The sequence below is a fragment of the Petaurus breviceps genome, unplaced genomic scaffold (genome assembly GCF_028583685.1).
Source record: "Petaurus breviceps papuanus isolate PSGF00001 unplaced genomic scaffold, PetGlider_PUasm1.0 90604, whole genome shotgun sequence".
Taxonomy (NCBI): Eukaryota; Metazoa; Chordata; class Mammalia; order Diprotodontia; family Petauridae; genus Petaurus; species Petaurus breviceps.
The window spans coordinates 1,863,211-1,882,845 of NW_027187285.1; the positions used below are offsets into that span (position 1 = coordinate 1,863,211).

At 39.5% G+C, this 19,635-nt stretch overlaps 1 protein-coding gene across 1 annotated transcript in view; it reads left to right on the forward strand.

Annotated features, from left to right (window-relative positions):
• Positions 1-1,720: 1,720 nt before the first annotated feature.
• RBP1 (retinol binding protein 1) overlaps positions 1,721-19,635 on the forward strand; it is a 54,280-nt gene continuing 36,365 nt past the window's right edge. The window contains exons 1-2 of the mRNA XM_069063872.1: positions 1,721-2,115; positions 2,759-2,937. Of these exons, the coding sequence (XP_068919973.1) occupies positions 2,043-2,115; positions 2,759-2,937 (252 nt within the window). The 5' untranslated portion in view covers positions 1,721-2,042. The remainder of the gene's footprint in view (positions 2,116-2,758; positions 2,938-19,635) is intronic.

Consider the following 19,635-nt stretch of genomic DNA (forward strand, 5'->3'; position numbering starts at 1 on the left):
TGAAGGGCTTTGGGTGTCACACAGAGTATCTTATATTTGATCCTGGAAGCAATAGGGAGCCACTAGAATTTCTTAGGTAAGGAGAATGGGAGGATGGTGTTGCCATTGACAGTAATATAGAAGGAGAGACAGCAGATTTAGGTGGAAAACAGAATGAGTTCAGTTTTGAGTATTCAGTATTTTGGTTTTATAATTGGCCTCCATCTTTCTGAGTCATTATAAAACTGACTCATCCTCACCAACCTTTTGTTAATTGTATTCCCTCTTTTAAGAATACCCTTCCATTAGAATACTTAGAATACTTTTCCATCCATTTCCTTCCCTGAAACTCACCTTCCTCATTATCAAGTAATGGAGTTGGACTAAATTATTCCTGATTTCCTTTCTAGCTCTGACAATCTATGATTTTAAGGCTAGAGGAGAAAGACAAAAGAAAGAAGAAGAAAAATCTGAAAAGACAGAAGAAGAGGAGAGAGAGAAGTGCCACTAAATTGTGCTTTGGAGCTGAAAGCCACTTAAATGAGATAGTTGGCCTTTAATGAAAAAGAAAATCAACCCATATCAACATTGCTATTTCTCTGGTAGCAGACAGATATTTTAAAGTATCTCAGAGTCAGGGTTAATGGAGCTATAAACCCCAGAGTGGATGGAGAGGCCAATGCATATGTGTGTGTGCCCACATGAACTGTGAAGTCAGCAAAGTGAGCCTTTGCTGACGTTCTGCCTCTAAGTCTTCCCCTTTGCCTTGCCCTGGGGCTGCTCACCCTCTAAACTCTTCTAACGTAAGCCTCCCAGGGTGCCTACACCCACACTGTGCTGTTAGAAAGAACTGCCCTTACTTGATCCTCTCTTCCCCAAAATCAAAACCTACTCTCAGCTAATTTTGGAGTTGGAAAATTGAATCAGGTTTGAAAGCAGCGTTTGCTTTAGGCAAAAAGATGCTGAATTTGCATTTCAAAGCACGTGGGTTCAAACCCCAGTCTTTTCTGTGACAGCCTGTACAAATCACTTCATGTGTCTAGACCTGAGTCCTCGTGGCTAAAATGAAAGTGTCAGGCTCTGTGACCTCTACTGATTGTCGATAATGGGTTGTTCTGCCCAGACTCTAGTCAATGTCTTAATTCATAGGAATGAAGCTCTTTTGGTGGGATTTAAAGGGTGCCCTTTCGGGGATTTCTTCAAATCACACCACATGGGTGACCTGTCCACTCTGCCTCACTCCGCTCAGCAAGATCTGAACTGTCTACCAGCTCACCGTGAGAAAAGCCTTAAGCTTTCTTTCTTATCTGGCAGTAAACTGACTAGAACCCTGCACCCAGTCTCTCCATTGCAGTCTCACAAAGGGCTGCAAATTGCCTCTTTCTCTAATAACTGAAACAACAAAGACCTTCCCTCGCCTTTTGCCCCCAACCAATCAATAGGTGGGGGTTTTTTTGTTTGTTTGTTTTTTCCCTGGGAACCCTCAGCATTAAGATTTAAGAAATAGTCTAGGCTCTGGAAATTAAGTGAAAGATTTAACAGCAACCCTATTCTCAGTTTTTCCTGGGCCTCGTATTCCCAGCTAGAAGTAATAAAAGATCTTTTTACCTTCCACTTCTTCCCGGGTCTCGGCCTCCCCCCCCCCCCTTTTTTTTTCTTTACTGAGAAATATAATTGAAACAAGGCACACTTAGGTTGCCAAAGCACCCCTGGGCAAACTGGGCCGGGCTTTTCGATCCCCTTCCCCGCCCCTTCCCCTATTAAGGAGGGAGGAGCAACTCCATTAAAAAGGATGGTGGCTAACCAGTGATTGATTTACTAGGCTTTGTGTGGGAGGTTTAAATCTAGCTGTCGTCTCATTATAAAGCCGAAGGAGACCGCTTTGTTAGGGGATTAAATGGTAGCACTTGAGCAGTAATCGGATTAGAGGGACTTGCAACCCCAGTGCAGGCCCTTGGAGAGTTGATAAAAGCCAGGCTGAGCCCCGTCGCGCCTGCCACATCCCGGAGAAGCCCAGCAGACCCTTTCTGATCTGAGCCATCTGCAGTTTGCTGACACCTGAAATGCCTGCCGATTTCAATGGTTACTGGAAAATGCTGAGCAATGAGAATTTCGAGGAGTATCTGAAAGCCCTGGGTAAGACAGTTCGACTGCTATTTTGTTAATAATCAAAGCGCCACTTAGGGCGAATCAGTGCGGAATTGCCGGGCGAGCTCGCAACAGAGTCTCGGCCCGAAACACAATCCTTTGTTGAATCTAACGTAGCCTGGTTGAAAAAAGTAACTCGTAAGTCTGCGGCTGCAGATGATACAGTAGCACTTTTAAAGTTTGCTTCTCCCGGGGTTGGAACACAAGGGAGTCCAGGAACTGAGATTTGCAAAGATAGCAGAAACCGAATTTGTAGCAAGGTCTTGGGGTTAGGTCTTTTGTGCTGCAGATTTGAAGAGAAATTAAATTTTATTGGGGTTAATTAGTGACAAATATCTGAATGCATGCCCGAGGAGAGTGGTAATTTCATTAGGAAAAGTGAACCCGGTTGCTTTTTTTTTTCAAACTTTGTTAATGCCCCGTCGGAAACATTGTTGCTGCAACTTTTGGAGATGCTTTAAACATTAAAAAAAAAAAAAACCCTTTGATTGCACAATGCCCCATGAAGAACTCTCTGTGTGTGCGCCTTCACTTTATGGTAGTTCACCTCTGGGCTTCCAGGAAAGCTTATTGAAAGTTTTTTCTTATAAACTCTTCCTCTCCCTACCCATTCTCCCCTTACCCCCTGCAGATGTCAATGTGGCTATTAGAAAAATCGCCTGCTTACTCAAACCGGACAAAGAGATCGTCCAGAATGGCGACCATATGATCATCCGCACTCTGAGCACTTTCAGGAACTACATCATGGAATTCGACATAGGGCAGGAATTTGAGGAGGATCTGTCGGGCGTGGACGACCGCAAATGCCTGGTGAGGTTGAGAGTTCCTCAGCTCCAGGATCCAATTATTTGCCTCCGATATCTCGGTGTTACCGGGCCCCGGATTGGAACTAGCGAGTTAGGTGGGAGGGGGTGTTTACTGAGATGTTCTCTTCCTGCTCTGCTTTGATAAGGGCACCATCCCAGGCCTTCTCTCCCATCCTTATTCGCCTGCTTGTATTTTCATACCAAACAATTCGGAAGAGGTTTTTGTTTTTAATAGACTCCAGTTAAAATCAAGTCACCCATTTGAATTTGCTTTCAGCATAAAATAAAACACAATAGGAATTCAGATGAAGGGAAAATATCGACAAAAATATTCTTAAGAAACAAGCCACAATAGAGTAAAGGTTCCCTACCAATAACCTAGCTCCTCTTGCTTTTGTGGTTTCTTTCCCTACCCTCTCCTACAAGTGAAGAAAGAGGGGGTGGAGGGCTTCCTTAGAATTGCTGGCAGTGAACTCCTACCCTGAGGCACCTTTCCCTATAAACCCACAAAGCCATCAAACATTCCTGACTTTGGTGCCAAACAAACTCCCACCCCTAGCTGTCTGGGAAATCAGTGACCATTAGGACACCAATTAGTGGCAGTACCAGAGACCAGAAGGCCAAATTCAGAGTTCAAGGCTGGATGCTGGCGGTTTCCTGGGGTCATTCAGAGGTCAGAATGCTTTCCTTCCATTAACTCCCACGGATTCTGGAAACCAGTCTGTGATACTTGTGAACCCCAGCCTGGGGAGCTTGTAGGCCAAAGACAGGATAAGAGTCCAAGGCCAAAATCTTTTAAATCTTTTTTACTATTGACCTCTAGAATAAACAGGAAATGTAAGATTTCCTTTTGGCCACATATACATCAATATGTATTAAGTACTATGAAAATTTTTCTTTAAATAACTTTGAGGTGCCCTAAAAAGTGTGCTGGATTTGAAATCAGATTCAAATCCTGTCTCTGTCATTTACTGCCTGTATGTATAACCTACAAAAAGTGAATTAACCTCCCTAGGCCTCAGTTCCTTCATCAAAAAAAAGGAGGTGATTGGACTGGATGGCTTCTAAGGTTTCTTCCAACTTGAAATTCAGCTGTGGTCCTTTTTCTAAAGCTGACTCAACTGGGACACATGGTAGGAGGAATACTATTGTTGAAAATAAGCAAAACTTCAATGCTCTTTGGATCTCTTGTGAAAGCAGTAATAATGGAAAGGGGAGAGAAGCAGAGGGTTAGGAGGGAAGAACAGTTTAGCTCCTCTGACTTTGGAGGGATAAACACTATATACTGTTTTATACTAATTTCATATCTGCCATATTAATTAGATGGTGGACTAATACTATTGTTATTACTGTCTCATCTTCCTTTTCCCCTTAAGATTGTAACAATATTGTAATTTATATTTTGATGCTCTTATCAATTCCTCTACTAACTTATTCTCTGCAATGCCCTTCTGTGAATCTTACAAAGATCTACTCAGTGCCAGAAGCCTTCTTCTACTTTTAATATTTCATGAATACCAACACACTCTGGCTGTACATCGGTTAGCCTTTGTCCAGATCACCTACTTGACTAGTCATGCGTATCTTTGATGCCTTTTTATCTGCTTCTTGCATGCTAATGTGCTTGGGCCTACTGACATCCAATGGATATTTCACCATCATCCAAAGAGTCACCAGAAATTGATTCTCAAAAGATCATGATGTTACATGATTCATAGCTATGTTGTATTGCCAGAAGAATATCGGTGTTGAAAATAGAGACTTTCAATCAAGGAACGCATGAGGTAATTACAAGCACTGTGCAATTTCCCAAATCCCTTCATTTCTGGGCCCAGCTTATTGTTCATGTGCAGTGTCTGTCCAAAATATATGTCCTAACAGACTAAGTCAATGGGCTGCCTATCTGATTGCATGCTATAATCTGGACAATACATGTGTTCTCTACCCATTGGTTTTCTCCTAGGTGATTGCTGTGCTGTGGAGATTTCTTTTGAATAGCTAGGAATCTCAGATGAAACCCCTTTAGTATTGTGGGACTAGATGCAATGAGAACAATGTTATCCCCAAACAAGATTGAAATACTTTTCCTTAAAAGGAAATAATGTCAGTCAATCAGTCAAACATTTCAGTGCCTGCTATCTGTCAGCTACTATGCTAAGTGCTAGAAATTTTACAAAGAAATGTAAAAGACAATTTCTGCTCTCAAGTAGTTCACAATCTAATGTATTAGACGATCTGTAAATGGCTATCTGCAAAACAAGCCACATACGGGAAAAATGGAAGTAAAGGACAGAGGGAAGGCACTAGAATTAAGAAGGATTAGGAAAGGCTTCTGATAAATGCTGGGATTTTAGCTCAGGCTTGAAGAAAGCCAGGGAAACCAGAAGGATATGGAAATGCTTTGAAATGTAGAGTGATATTACTATCAAGTATTTTATTAGATCTCTACTCTATGGTAGCTGACAGGATATACATGATCCTGCCTTAAAGGACTTCCCAAACTAATTGGGAATGTTTTGTACATTTGAAGCAATAAGAAAATAATAAGGAGAAGAAAAAGAAAATAACACTAGGCATATTTAGGTACTTAAGAGCTTAATTGTGCACTCTAGGAATTTAGAGGACAGGGCAGTCGACTAGAGTTAGCATAGTTGAGGCAAGGGTTCATGGAGAATGTGGTATCTGAGCTGGCCTGGAAAGAGTTAGAAGGGGTCTGAGGGCTTCCAGGCACACTTCAAATATTGTGATCAGGGAATAGAATGGAAAGACTCTTAGGAACATAGGTAGGGATAAGGTTAAAATGGTTCTAGATTTCTTGGAAAGCTAAATAGAGGAAAGAGTCCTTCCTTGATTCAAAGAGATTTTAGAGTTTTAGAATTTTTAATCTGGTGGGGTGTAATGTAGTTTAGAGGTGGAGAGAGAGAGAAGGGACATTTTAGTGAATAAAAAAAATCATTATGAGTCATCACGGCAGCATGGCAGCTAAAAAAGTCAAGGTGGATTTTACACTGGAAGAGGCATAGTGTTTAAGACATAGCTCTTGCCCTGGTTACTCCATTGTAGTCTAAAGTGTTCACCCCATTTTAGGAAGAAAGTTAACTTGAAAGAGCAACCAGAGAACAACCAGGATTTTGAGGAACTGTGAAATTGTCTGATAGAAAAGTTGCTTAAAGAAACTAAGAGTATTTAGCTTGGAAGAGAAAATATTTAGTGGGGTCATTGTAATTGTCTCCAATTCAACAAATACTCTAAGTACCCACTCTGTACAAAATGCTGTGTGTTTATTCAATGGCAATCTTAGGGGAAAGGTAATTGATTCTTTTTCTTGTTGGCCCCAAAGGGTAAAACTAGCAGCAATGGATAGAAGATCATTTCAGTACCATGTAAGGAAAAATTTCCTAACAAGTGGAGCTGTCTGAAGGGGAATGAGGATGCCACAGGGTAGGGGTGAGGGTGTGTGTAGGGGTCAGGAGGGGTCCTTCAAGTAAAGACTGCATGGTCATTGAGTAGGGATGTCTTAGAGGCAAGTGCCAGTACTGGTGTGGGTTGGATTACTCTGCTGATTTCCTGAAACTCCTCCCAGTTTTGTCCTTCTGTGAGGCAGGGATGAGAGTTTATTTTGAGGAGTGGAGGGACAGTGGGAATGGAGAGGATGAAGGAAGACAGAACTTTACTATCATTAAATACATGGTGGTGAATCTCATTCCATTAGCATGCTTCCTTTCAGTTGTTTTTATTTTTAATTTGTTATCTCTCAACTAGATTTATAAATTCCTGTGAAATACATGTTGCTTAACATAAATTTAAAATGTAAAAATTATGCAAGGACCATTTCCATATATTTTTTTCATTAATTCATCAAGTATCTATAACATCCATGAGGCACACTGCTAGGTATTGGATATTTGAATATAAAAGTTACATAACATAGTCATGGCCTTCAAGGAACTTATTTCCTACTATATTTAGGGATGGGGTAAGGGATAGAGATGCTACATGGATATGGTTAAGTATGATACAAGTAGGGAGAATTACAGACAAAAGGCCTTAGGAAAATCTGAGGACAGGGTATCATATAACAAGTGGTTTGCAAAATTTTAATTAGATTTTTAAAAACAATGACTTGTCATGAGAAAGGTAGCTTGTTGTCCCAGATCATCATCTGCCTAGGTCTGGATAGCTCTTAATGCTTGAAGTTAAAATAAAGGATGCTGGGGAAAAAATTATAATGTTATATTCATTGTGGCCTCAAAGACTTCTGGTTTCCCAGAATTTGATGAATAGGAAAAGATCAACCTGGCTGTTTTTTTTGCCTAGGGCTTGTCCAGGTAAAAATTGCAGTGGATACAAAGGAAAGGGAGGGGAGTGAGAAGGAAGAGACTGAGAGCTTATATTCAGCTTCTGAAAAGAGGAGTTTAAATGAAAGATGAATAGGAACTAGAAGGTGAAGCTCTTGAGCTTGAGGCTATGGGAGATCTCACCACCAATTGCTCTGAATAAGCTGGGCATGCCTCTGATAGAGATGTCTATGTCTTTTCACATGTCTATGAATGGGGAAGAGCTAATAGAGCCAAAGTCAGAGCCACACAACTTGAAGGACTATCACCTTATATCACCTTGGTGATCAATGATTTCTGTTAATAAGATAAGTCTGTAGGAGAAAGGAGCCAATTACACCTACTCAGACATCAGTACCTGTCTTGGGGCTAGCATCAACCCAGGAACATGAATTTTGGAATTCTGTTCTATCTGTAACTTAGAAGTGGTGGCATTAACAAAATAATCTATGAGCACTTCACAACTTGTCAATAGCTACTCCTTGGAATATAATTTCACATCCACCTACTTAAATTGACCTAGGTTTGAGTGGAGAGGCAGAATAGTGTGGTAGAAGGAAAAGTGAATTTGGAATCTGGGTCCAAATCTTGGGGGTAATCTTTATTACCTTATTATTATATTTTTATGATTTATATATTCTATTTTCTGATAAATGGCTTCTCTTGGCTTAGATAGTTTCATGAGTCCCTTCTATCTCTACATCCAATGATTTCCTTCAGCAATATTTTGTATCAACTAGAAGGTGGGCTCTTCTCACTGGAAGGAAGATGTTGGTACAAGGGTGTGCTAGAGCCAACTAGTTAAATTAGATCGTCATACTTGAATTTTCAGTGTGAGCATTTATTTACACCTTGGAAATCAGCAAACACTACAAACTAGGACCTGATTTATCTTGTTGGTTGTCTAGACCAGAAGTGTCAAATAGGCAGCTAGCAAGACTCCAGAGTGAGACCTGAATCAGATTAAAATATAACTGGGAAATATTTAGTGAAATAAATAAGAAGAGAACACAGATTATGTTAATATGTGATTTTCTAAGTCAGTGTGCTACTACAGTTTCATAGCCCAGTTTCTTTTTGAGTTTGACACCCCTAGTCTTACTTAAGGAAAGGGAGAAAATTCTAATGATGCAGATTAAATTTAAAGGTATATCTTGCATATACCCCCTCGCCCTCTTTATGGTTAAGTATTTACCAGCACATCACTGGGTGCATGTCTCTAGCTGGAAAACACTATGTCCAAAAGATGTCTCCCTCCTTTCAAAAGTGAATAGAGCTCTACACTTGGGATCAAAGAATATCTGAGTTTGGATCTCACTTATGATTCTTATTAGCTATATGACTGGGCAAGTCACTTAATTTCTGAGCCTCAATTTGCTCAAGGCACAGTGGAACAAATACTGGCTCTGGTGTCCCAGGACCTGTATTCAAATCCAGCATTTTTGGTTGATACCTATATGACTTTGAGCAAGTTATTAAAATTTCTTGGGCCTCAGTTTCCTCTGCGACTATCGAGGACTCTGAAGCTTTAGATCTACAATCTTATGACCTAAGTCAAACAAAAAATGTCTTTAAAATGTTACACAGTGACAGTTCTCATGAAAGATCTAGGAACTCCTTTGTTGTTCAGTTGTTTTGGTTGCTTTGTGACCCCATTTAGGGTTTTCTTGGCAAAGATACTGGAACAGTTTGTCATTTCCTTCTCTAGTTCCTTTTCCAGATGAGGAAACTGAGGCAAACAGGGTTTAAATGACTTGCCCAGGGTCACACAGCTAGTTAGTGTCTGAGGCCAAATTTGAACTTGGGAAGATGAGTCTTCCTGATTCCAGACCTGGTGCTCTGTGCACTATGGCACTGATGGGGGAGGGGATCCCAATAGGTTCAGCAGATATTCTGATCTTATGCAAGACCAGAAAACCTGCAATATCGTCTGGAAAGAATTCAAGGTCTCAGGCTTAATTGGAGTGAGAGTTGTAGAAGTTTATTGTTACACGGACAAGAGTCCTTTAGGGGACCTGTGAGTGAGAGGGGTACATGCTTTTACTTTTAAAGGGTAGGGCTGCCATTGTCAAGGCTGGCCTGACTGGAGGGGGCCTCAATGCATAGACAAAGGTCAGAGCTGACCAAGAGGAGAATGTGAATAGATAGTTTAGATAAGATTTGGGCCAGGTCATTAAGGAGATAAAAGACAAGGATAAAGGAGGGTGTGGGCCAGGCCTGGACTTGATTACTTAATCAAGAGATTAAGTAAGAACAAAAGGGGTCCAAGGGTGTTGCCTAGGTGGAATGTGGGATAGGGGGAAGGGGCAGATCTCAAGGGCGGGAAAGGACAAATCACAACTTCACAGACTGGCTCCACAAGTTGGTCCGACCTAGACCCCAGGTACCCCATCATTCCCCCTTAAACAGATGATACCCGAATTCATTTGGGGGTACAGGACGATTATCTCAGCTTCCCGAGCTACTTCCCGCTGGGGAGGGGCGTAGAGCTGTCCCTCTCAGGGTATCATCTTTCAAGGGGTGGGGTCCCCGGCCAAGGTCCAGAATTGGCCGATGCCAGGTCCAAGGGGTGATGGGTAAGGATTTCAGACAGCGGTTGGTACTCAGCCTGCGCAATCATCTGCAAGTGGAATGCACTGAGCCTAGAAGAGACAAGCTCAGCAAGGAGGTTAAGCAGACAAGGACCAGGAAAGGGGCAAGTATAGGGAAAATCCAGGACCACCATGAGGAATAGGAGGAACCTGGTGCACTAAGGGCTTCATGAAGTTCTTCTATCCAATTGGTCTTTTCCAGTATATTTTTGGTGTGGAGTTCTACCTGTCGGGAATTATTGATATACATGAACCAGGAGGTGTTAGCTAGGGCACAAACACCCCCACTAGAGGCCACCAGATAATCTAAGGCTATGATTTTAGAACATTGTCCGAAAAACCCCGTTTAACTCGTTTTAAAGGAGAAATGCTGGATTTAGTGATGTTATAAATAGTCAGAGGGGGTTCAAGAAGATCCCAGGGAGCACATACCTCATCCCCAGAATTCACACCCTCTGGCCCACCCATCCCATAAAGAAAGGAATATCCTTGGGGAGCACAAATGGGGCCCTCTCGTTGTAGGCCTTGAACATGGAGGTTCCATGGGTCAGTTAGATTGCATGACAATGTTCCCGGCAGAAGAGTCATCTGCCAGTGAAGGGTGCTGAGCCTAAAAAGACACAAATCTAGCAAAAAAGATTAAACAAACAAGGGCCAAAAAGGAGTAAGAGAAAATTGACTAGAAGTGGGGTGAGTATGGGCTAGTATAACCCATTACTCAGACTATTTCACTGTCCTTCATATTTTCCCATAGAATAGGCCTTTCAAAATCCCACTAGAGATTTAAAATTTTTCTAAAAGTATTTTCCCTTCTTTTAAAACAGTTCAAGATTCATAAAACTTTTAGAATGATCTTAAGCAGTTTGCATAACTTTCTGCACATGTTCTAATCCTAGATGAAAATATTAGATTTTCCAGTAGGCTAACATGAAAGAGCTCACATCTTTTACTGACTCATTGCTCTGATCATAGAAACCTGCTATAGAAGAAAAAAACAGGGACCTGTGACATTCCAAATATGACAGGATAAAACATCCTTGATTCTGTTTACATTCAGGTTAGTTACAGATATCCAACTATGCAGTATCCATTCCACCTCAGTGCTAGACTCAGGAATAGGTGGGGAACATTCCTTTTCAAAGGAACCCCATAGGTAAACTGAGCCAGGAGGGATTCCATCCCAGACAGAGGCTAAGATTGTCCCTCCAGCCTTTACCAAATGCAGGCTTCCACCTGTCCACAGTACAGGCTCTGAGTAGCTTGTGGCATTTTCTCAGATACTGATTTAATGCAGATAACTATACCCAAATTCAAACTCAAAATAAAATTTAGTTATGGTCCCAAATGCCTTTTACCTTAAACAACAAGCCTCAACAATCACAGCTTAGAGCCAGTTATAATTATTTCTATTCTCTTGTAGCTGCAATAAGCAATAAAGATTTATCAGGTCCCACAACTGTAAGGAATTCCATTTACCATCTTTCCTTCTGAAATTTAGAAGCCAATTGATAAAAATCCTTTTTAATCCTTGCACCTTTTTAGCAAGTTAGGTTCATTTAAAAACTACATTACTAAAACTGTTCCTTTCCCAATGACCTTGCTTACTTAACAGAGAGTTTCCAGGGGATTTGGCAGTTTTATGCCCCTGTTTAGCCAATTCTCATATAAGCAGGAGGACTGTTCTAAATGGGCAGAACTAGTCAGAATAGTTGTCAGTTTTAGGTTTTAACATTAAAACAGTAGCCCAATAACTTAGTTAACAGTCTTACAATTTTATACAATCTTGACTGAACCTTTTAAAATCCTTTTAAACAGAGACAGACTTGGAAGCTTAAGATTTTCCCAAATTACAATACTCCAAAACTTTAAGAGAAACTGCTTCTCATACAGCATAGATAGTACAGATGTTTACCAGTAATGATATCATCTTAAATTTGAACTTTGAAATAAAAACAAATTACCAATCTGATGACCTTAAAACTCCACATGAAGTTATACTAAACTAAAATCTTTTTTTTGATGCCATACAACCAATCAACTTATAATCACTGCATATTTCCAGAATAGCCAAAAAGTTAAATGGACAATCAGCTATCATAGTAAATATCAGCAGTATTATTACTACTGGTTTGTATCCTAGACCCCAGGTACCCCATCAGCACCACCTTAGTGGGCTCTTTTATTCTTCCTTAATTACTGGTTCTGCAACTCCCTTAAGGCCCAAGAAGAGGAGAGCTGTTTCTCCTTGGGATGATATGAATCGCTTTAACAGTCTGGCAAACAATCCACTTAATATCCTGGGTATCCTCATTGTGATACATGAAGTAAGAAAGAAAGAGAAGAGGGCCTATTAATTGGTGTTTATTCATGGAAATATGCGTATAAAAACTGTCATGTTTGACTTCCTTTTTGGACCAAATTTCAAAGGCAGAGGCATCAAACGCATACAACATACAGCACACAGCTTTGTACAGCGCCATGTGAGATTAAAATGGAATTGGTAAATATTTAACAAAATAAATAAAGGTACAGTAAAGAATGAATAATACTAATAAGTGGTTTTCTAAGTCAATATATAGCTGACTGGGATCCTTATATACAGTTCAGAACCCCCCATTTCTATCTGAGTTTGGCATTACCACTGACTCTAAAATCATAGTGCTAAATTTCTTCTTAAGGCTTTGAATCTAACATTAGAGAATTATCATTCTGAGGAACAGTTTAAGCTTTCATGAGTGATTGATACCTTCATGTGGTTTTGAAAGGGAAAAGAGTACACAAGGGGATTGGATTAGTAGGTGGGGCCATATCCTTCATAAGAATCTGTACATAAGTGTGTCTATTGAATTCCTCCCCCTCCCCCCATCCCTCTCTTCTTTCAAGACTTCAGCTCAAAAACTGCTTTTTTACATGAAGCCTTCCCTGATCCTTCCCCCTCAAGAGACCTTCTATTCAATTACTTTGTATTTATTTGTATTTATTCTCTTCATATTTATTCTATATATCCTTACATATGTATTTGTTGTCTCTCCTATTAGAATATAAGCTTCTAAGCTCTTGGTGAGAAAGGATTGTTTCATTCATTGTTATTTGTGTCTTTGACACCTAGCACATGCTAGGTTCTTAAGAAATCCTTGTTGATTGATTGAGACAATGCCAACTTGACAGCTTTTATTAAACTGGAAAGACTTCAGGTATAGGCTCAGGAGTGGACAGTATGTATCTATCAATGGAGGACTAATCTAGGTAACTTCAGGAAGTCATACCATCAGGGAAAGCAAGTGACAATTTTGGGGGGACCACAGAAACTTCCTATGACCATCTATTAAGGCATATGAGGCATCGTTGAACAATGTCCCCTACAAAGTGGGATGTCTACACCAGTGGTGATCATGGATTTGCTGGTATTGAGGTATTGAAAGGTGTGTGTGTGTGTGTGTGTGTGTGTGTGTGTGTGTGTATGTGTGTGTGTGTAAGAGAGAGAGAGACAGACAGCTATATGAGGATTCTTTTTCCTTGTCCTATATTTCAGATGTTTTCCAACCTGGAAAAGGTAAGGAAACCGTATGATAAATGTTGGTGAAGGAAGACTGTAGTTATATATTCTAGGTACATTGAAGAACCAGGAATAGGAAGAGTAAAATCACTGATCATAGTTTTGCATGTGCTTTTTCTGTGCTAATCTCTTTCCAAGGAGGGCTTTTCTTTTGGGGGATGCATATTCAGAAGAAAAAATAAGCATATAGCACATGGGGAAAGAGTGAAAGGATTCACCTGCAGGAATTGGAGGATTTAGTTTGGGAGTTATTAGCATAGTAAAATTTCAGAAGGCATCGAGAGTCAAGGTAAAGGGAGTCTGGGACTTGATTTGGCAATAGGGAATTGGAGGTAATGGACAGGAGCCCTCTAGCTCCCCCCTCCTGTTTTCCTCTCCTTTTCATTTAGTTTTAAATTATCTCTCCTGGATCTATTTTCCAGGTCAGTGGTTTTTCCAGTGAGATATTTCACATTGCCTTCTATTTTTTAATTTGTTTGGATTTGTTTTATAGTATCTTGATTTCTCATAAAGTCATTAGCCTCCATTTGCTCCAATCTAATTTAGAAGGAATTATTCTCTTCAGTGAGTTTTCCGAATTCCTTTTCCATTTGAACAATTCAGCTTTTTAAGGCATTCTTCTCCTCGTTGGCTTTTTGGGCCTCTTTTGCCATTTGAGTTAGTCTATTTTTTTTAGGGTGTTATTTTCTTCAGTCAGACTGTTGACTCTCTTTTCATTATTTTCTCGTGTCATTCTCATTTCTCTTCCCAATTTTTCCCCCACTTCTCTTACTTGGTTTTCAAAATCCTTCTTGAGCTCCTCGATGGCCTGGAACCAATTCATATTTTTTCTTGGAGGCTTTTGATGCAGGAGTTTTGACTTTGTTGTCTTCTTTGGTTCCATGTTTTGATGCCTTCAGTCCCCCCAAAAAAGATTCTATGGTCTGATTATGCTTCCTCTGCTTGCTCATCTTGCCATTCAATTACTGACTTTTGAGCTCTTTGCCACAGTAGAACTCTGAGTGGAGAGAGCTGTGTCCCAAGTTGCTGGGATTTTCGCAGTTGTCAGAGCTATAAGGAGGGCACCCTCTCTATAGCCACCACAAGCTCTGGCACACTAGTGTTCCTTACCCCAGGACCATCACCCAAGACTGTGACCCAGATCCAAGCAGGTCAAAGCAAGAGTATATACCCTCTAAATGGTTGCTTGGTTCCCCTATGATCTGCAGGCCACGAGCTCTGGAGGCAGCCACGCGACAGCAGTTGCAGCCACCATGCCTCTGCCACCTCTGTCACCCCAGGGGCAGGGGCCGGACCGCACTCTTCTTTCCCCCAGTTCCAACAGAGTTCCCTACTGACCTTTTACTTTCTCTTTGGTATTTATGGGTTGAGAAGTCTGGAAACCACCACAGCTACTGGTGATTCACTCTCCTGAAGTCTGGGCTGCTGGTCAGGGCTGCCCCTGGTCTGGGACAGCATGGCTCACGTAGGGAAGTGTTCGGCTCCCACCTCAGTGTGATAGACCCTTCCTGTTGGCCTGCAAAGCTGCCTTCAGTGGGAGATTTGTTTCTTTCTGTCACTTTGTGGATTCTGTAGCTCTAAAATTTGTTTAGAGTCATATTTTACAGGTGTTGGAGGTGGTTAGAGCAGGAGCTCAGTAAGTTCCTGCTTTTACTCCACCATCTTGGCTCTGCCCCTCCCTTTCATTTAGTGTGCCATACCAGGAGCAAATAGGAAAGAGGTGGGGCTCAGAAGAAGGCCACTTTATTGTTAGGATGGTGGACAAAACTGACCATTGACTGTCTTATCCAAATACAGAAGATAGCTGCTGCCCAGGGATGATATAAATATCCTTTAAAATAGCATCAAGAGGTTTGGGGTATCTGGCCCTGAAACTAACTTCTTTGGGTTGCAGGAACTTTATTATACCAGCAAACATAGACATGTCCATATATAAATGAGAGGAAAAAAAAGGTCGTATATGAAACCATGACTGTTATATACAGCTTGTTTTTAAGTATATGCCAGATTTAACATGGTACTACCAAGAATACCTTGTCTGTGTTCCATTCTGAACTTATTTCTACTCTGACCTTAAAAAAATGTTTCATTGACTATTTCCTTTAAAAACCCTCTGTTGTAACAAGTATAGTTCAGGAAAACAAAATTGTTTTTTATTGGTTGCATCTGAAAATGTATGTCATATTATTTATAATGCTTGCATTTTTCCTTTTCAGATCCTTTTTAGGATCCTGGTTAGATCCTTTTATCTTTAATCTGTTGGGGAATGGCTTTTAGTATTACATTTGTATAAATTCCCTATATATCTTGGATACCAGATCTTTGTCAGAAAATTTTGTTCTGAGAATTTTTCTTATCCAATTTTGGTATCATTAATCTTATTTGTGCAAAAGCTTTTTAATTCTATTGTAAATAAAATAGTCCATTTTTATTTTTATGATCCTCTGAATTCCTTCATTGGTCAAGAAGTCTTTTTCTATCTGTAGTTGGGGAAGTTATCTCCTTCCCTGCTCCTCTAATTTGTTTATGATATGATTATTTATAACTATGTCATGTATCCTTTTGGAGCTTATTTAAAAAAATTTTTTTTTGCTTTTTTGGAGGGGGGAAGGCAGGGCAATTGGTGTTAAGTGACTTGCCCAAGGTCACATGGCTAGTAAATGTTGAGTGTATGAGGCTGGATTTGAACTCAGGTCCTCCTAACTCCAGGTCCAGTGCTCTATTCACTGCACCACCTAGCCCCCCCTGGAGCTTATTTTAGTATACAATGTGTGACATATGCCTACATTCTCCTAGACTGCTTTCCAGTTTTCCAGGTTTTGTCAAATATGAAGAGGAAGGAAAGTTACCCATTCAGATGTATTGTGGCAAAGTCTAGAAAGTGAAGCAGGACTGTTTTGAGTTCTTCCTGAAAATAGAGGTTCTGGGAAGAACTTACTAACAGGAAAGGGGGACCATAGAGGTAGAAGAAAGTGACTGAAGCATGGGGGCCATCATAAGCATCATATTATCTGCAAAAAGTGATCATTTTTCCTTCTTTATGCTTATTCCTTAGTTTCCTTTCCTTGACTTATTGCTCTAGCTGGCATTTCTAGAAGTTTATCAAATAATTGTGACAATTTATATCCTTGCTTTAGTACTAATATTATTAGATAGACTTCTACTGTTTCTCCTTTCAGATAATGCTGAGTGTTGGTCTTAGAGAACCATATTAAGGAAGAGTTCATTTATTCCGACATTTCTAGTGCTTTCTTCATAAAAGACTACTTGACATGTTAATATAATCATGTTATTTTCTTTGTTACTAGTATAGACTATTAAGATTACAGTTTTCCTTATATTAAATGAACCCTGATATAATTCCAACCTGGTTATAGCGCAGAATATTTTCAATATGTTGCTACAGATTCTTTGCTAAGTTTGTATGTGGTATTTTACATCAATATCCCATTCTTTTTTAGAAGAAAGCATAAATGGTAATTCTAGAACAGTGAAACTTGGCTCTTCTTGGTGCATTTTCATAAACCAGAAGGGCTGAACAAGTTCAAAGTCCAAAAGGGAGCAGGATGGGGGTGGGAGGTGGGGAGTTATGCTGCCTTCTGGTCACTCCTTTTCCTGTTTGAATTTTTCTCCAATCAGATATTGAATGGACTGAGAGTTGATGTGACCTTCATTTCCATGGAAATAGAGAAAGGCCATGTTTGTGTTAAGTAGATGCAGTAATATTTTCTGGTCATAAATATCTTCTCCTGATTTGCAATTTAAAAAATTAAGACGCAGTATTGTTTTAAATTACCATCTAATTTCAGTGTTCTGTTTCCATTTAACTGCTAACAAATACACTTTTTCTTGGTTTTTTTTTAATGCTAGGAAAAATTCTTTCAGAATTTAATAATCACTTCTCTTCCCCAAATTCCCCATATTTTTTAGCTTATTGTTGAGTGCTTTGTGTGTGTGTGTGTGTGTGTGTGTGTGTGTGTGTGTGGGAAGAGAATGAGCCCAAGCCAAAAATTGCAGAAATGAAAACAAGAGGTTGTGTCTTATGGCAGTACCCAAATACATTTTTCATTTCAATAATAATATTGACTTAGATTTATCAATCCACACATGTAGCTTCCTGCATTGAGGTACAATTTCATCTAATGCTTCCTCTGTGTGGCCTTGCCTGCTACAGCCCTGTCCTCATACTGACTCTTCTGTAATATTTCATTTGATTTAAAATCCTATTCACACCATTGTCTTCAGATGCAAACATTCATTTCAGTTTTTCCTTTTTGTTCTTTTCAAAACAATAACAACTAATTGTAGAATTAATACCTTCTAATGCAGTTCTCTAACTGGATAATTCCCTAACACAGAATGACTCTCTACAGTGTTAGTTCAGTGACATTAAAACCAATTACATAAAGAATGATGAAAGTGATGGGAATAAAAATGACAATGAGATAATAAAAATATACACTTGGACTCTGCTTTCCATAAGCACGTATAGTATGAGTAGAGCAGGAGACTGGAATTCATGGGATTTGAGTTTTAACCTAGGATTATCAACAGCTCTGTGTGTTTTGAGGCAAGGCATCTCACCTCTCAGGGACTTGGCTTTCTCATCACTAAAAGTAAGAGTTGGACAAGATAATGTCTAACGATAATAAGACCATAAAATTTAGAGGTGGTAGGGACATTCAAAAGTCACCTAGTCCAACTTTCTCATTTTACAGATGGTGATGATGATGACAACTTGCATTTAGATAGCACTTTAAGGTTAGCAAAGCATTTCCCATACATCATCTTATTTGATTCTTGCAATCCTTTGAGGTAAGTACTGTAGGTTATAGCCATTTTGTAGATATGGGGCAACTTAAACCAATGAGGTGACTTGTTGATGCCATAGGGAAATAATAATAACAATGATGATTTTATAAAATTAACATTTTATAGAATATATATAATGTAATATAAATTTACATAATATATTATATATAACATAAATGAATAAATTATATATAATACATAAATACATTTTATATGTTATAATATAATTTTACATAATAAACATAAATTATGACATTTTAATAGCATTTCTATACAGCACATTAAAGTTTTTAATCACTTTACATGTTATTTCACCTGATTTTATTGATAATTATTAAGTATCAGATTAGGGTTTCAAGTTCAAGTATCTCATTCCAAATCCAGTGGTTTTCTCAATGATTGTGACTTCAAGACTGAATGAATACTTGAATGCTTTTAGTTTTGCACAACATTTTCACACCTGACTTCGTTTCAGCCTCACAAAGGAAATGGAGACGTACATCGTCATTGCCATTTTTAAGATGAAGAAAGAGACCTAGCTTTGTCTCTATGCCTTTCCCGAGGTTACGTAGCTAGTTAGTGGCATAGCAGCTCAAAAACCTTTCTCTTGGTCTATATTTCTTTTACTAGACCATATGCATGAGAAATAGTTGGCTGAAAGCTGGTGGTGGTGTGTGTGTGTGTGGAGGAGAGATGAAGCATAGAATTCTAGAATGGTGGAGCTGGATGGAGCATGCGAGAAAAGAAATGACTGGATCAAAGGCACACAGCTAGTGAGTGACAAATAAAACAGGAACCAGGTTACTTTACACCTACTCAGTCCAGTGTTCATTGTAATCCATCACACTTAACATTTGACCATTTGTATAGTTAATGAGCTACACAGAAATGAGTGAATTAAAGAGATAAGAACAGCATTTGAAGTATTGCCAAAAAAAAAACCAAAAGACCCCCAAACATCCCACTTCTGCCAACAACAACGACAAGGAATTAGGATGATTTATTATTATATGATGCATTCAAACCTGCCTGAAAAAGGGAAAACCTCTGCCCTTTCCATTCTTATCCTTCCCATCTCAGATAAACCATAGGGGAAGGAAGAAAATAAGCATTTATTAAATCCCGAACATTCTCTTATTTGGAAGAGGATAAACATTTATATAGCATTATTATGTGCCAGGCTCTACAAATATTATTTCATTTGATCATCACAACAACCCTGGGAGGTAGGTGCTATTATTATCCCCATCTTATAATTGGGGATAAAACTGAGACAAACAGGTTAAGTGACTTGCTCAGGGTCACGTAGCTAGTAAATATTTGTGGCTGGATTTGAACTTAGATCTTCTTTACTCCAGCCCAGTGCCATATCTGTATTGCTGGCTGGCTCCCTCTATATGTGAGAG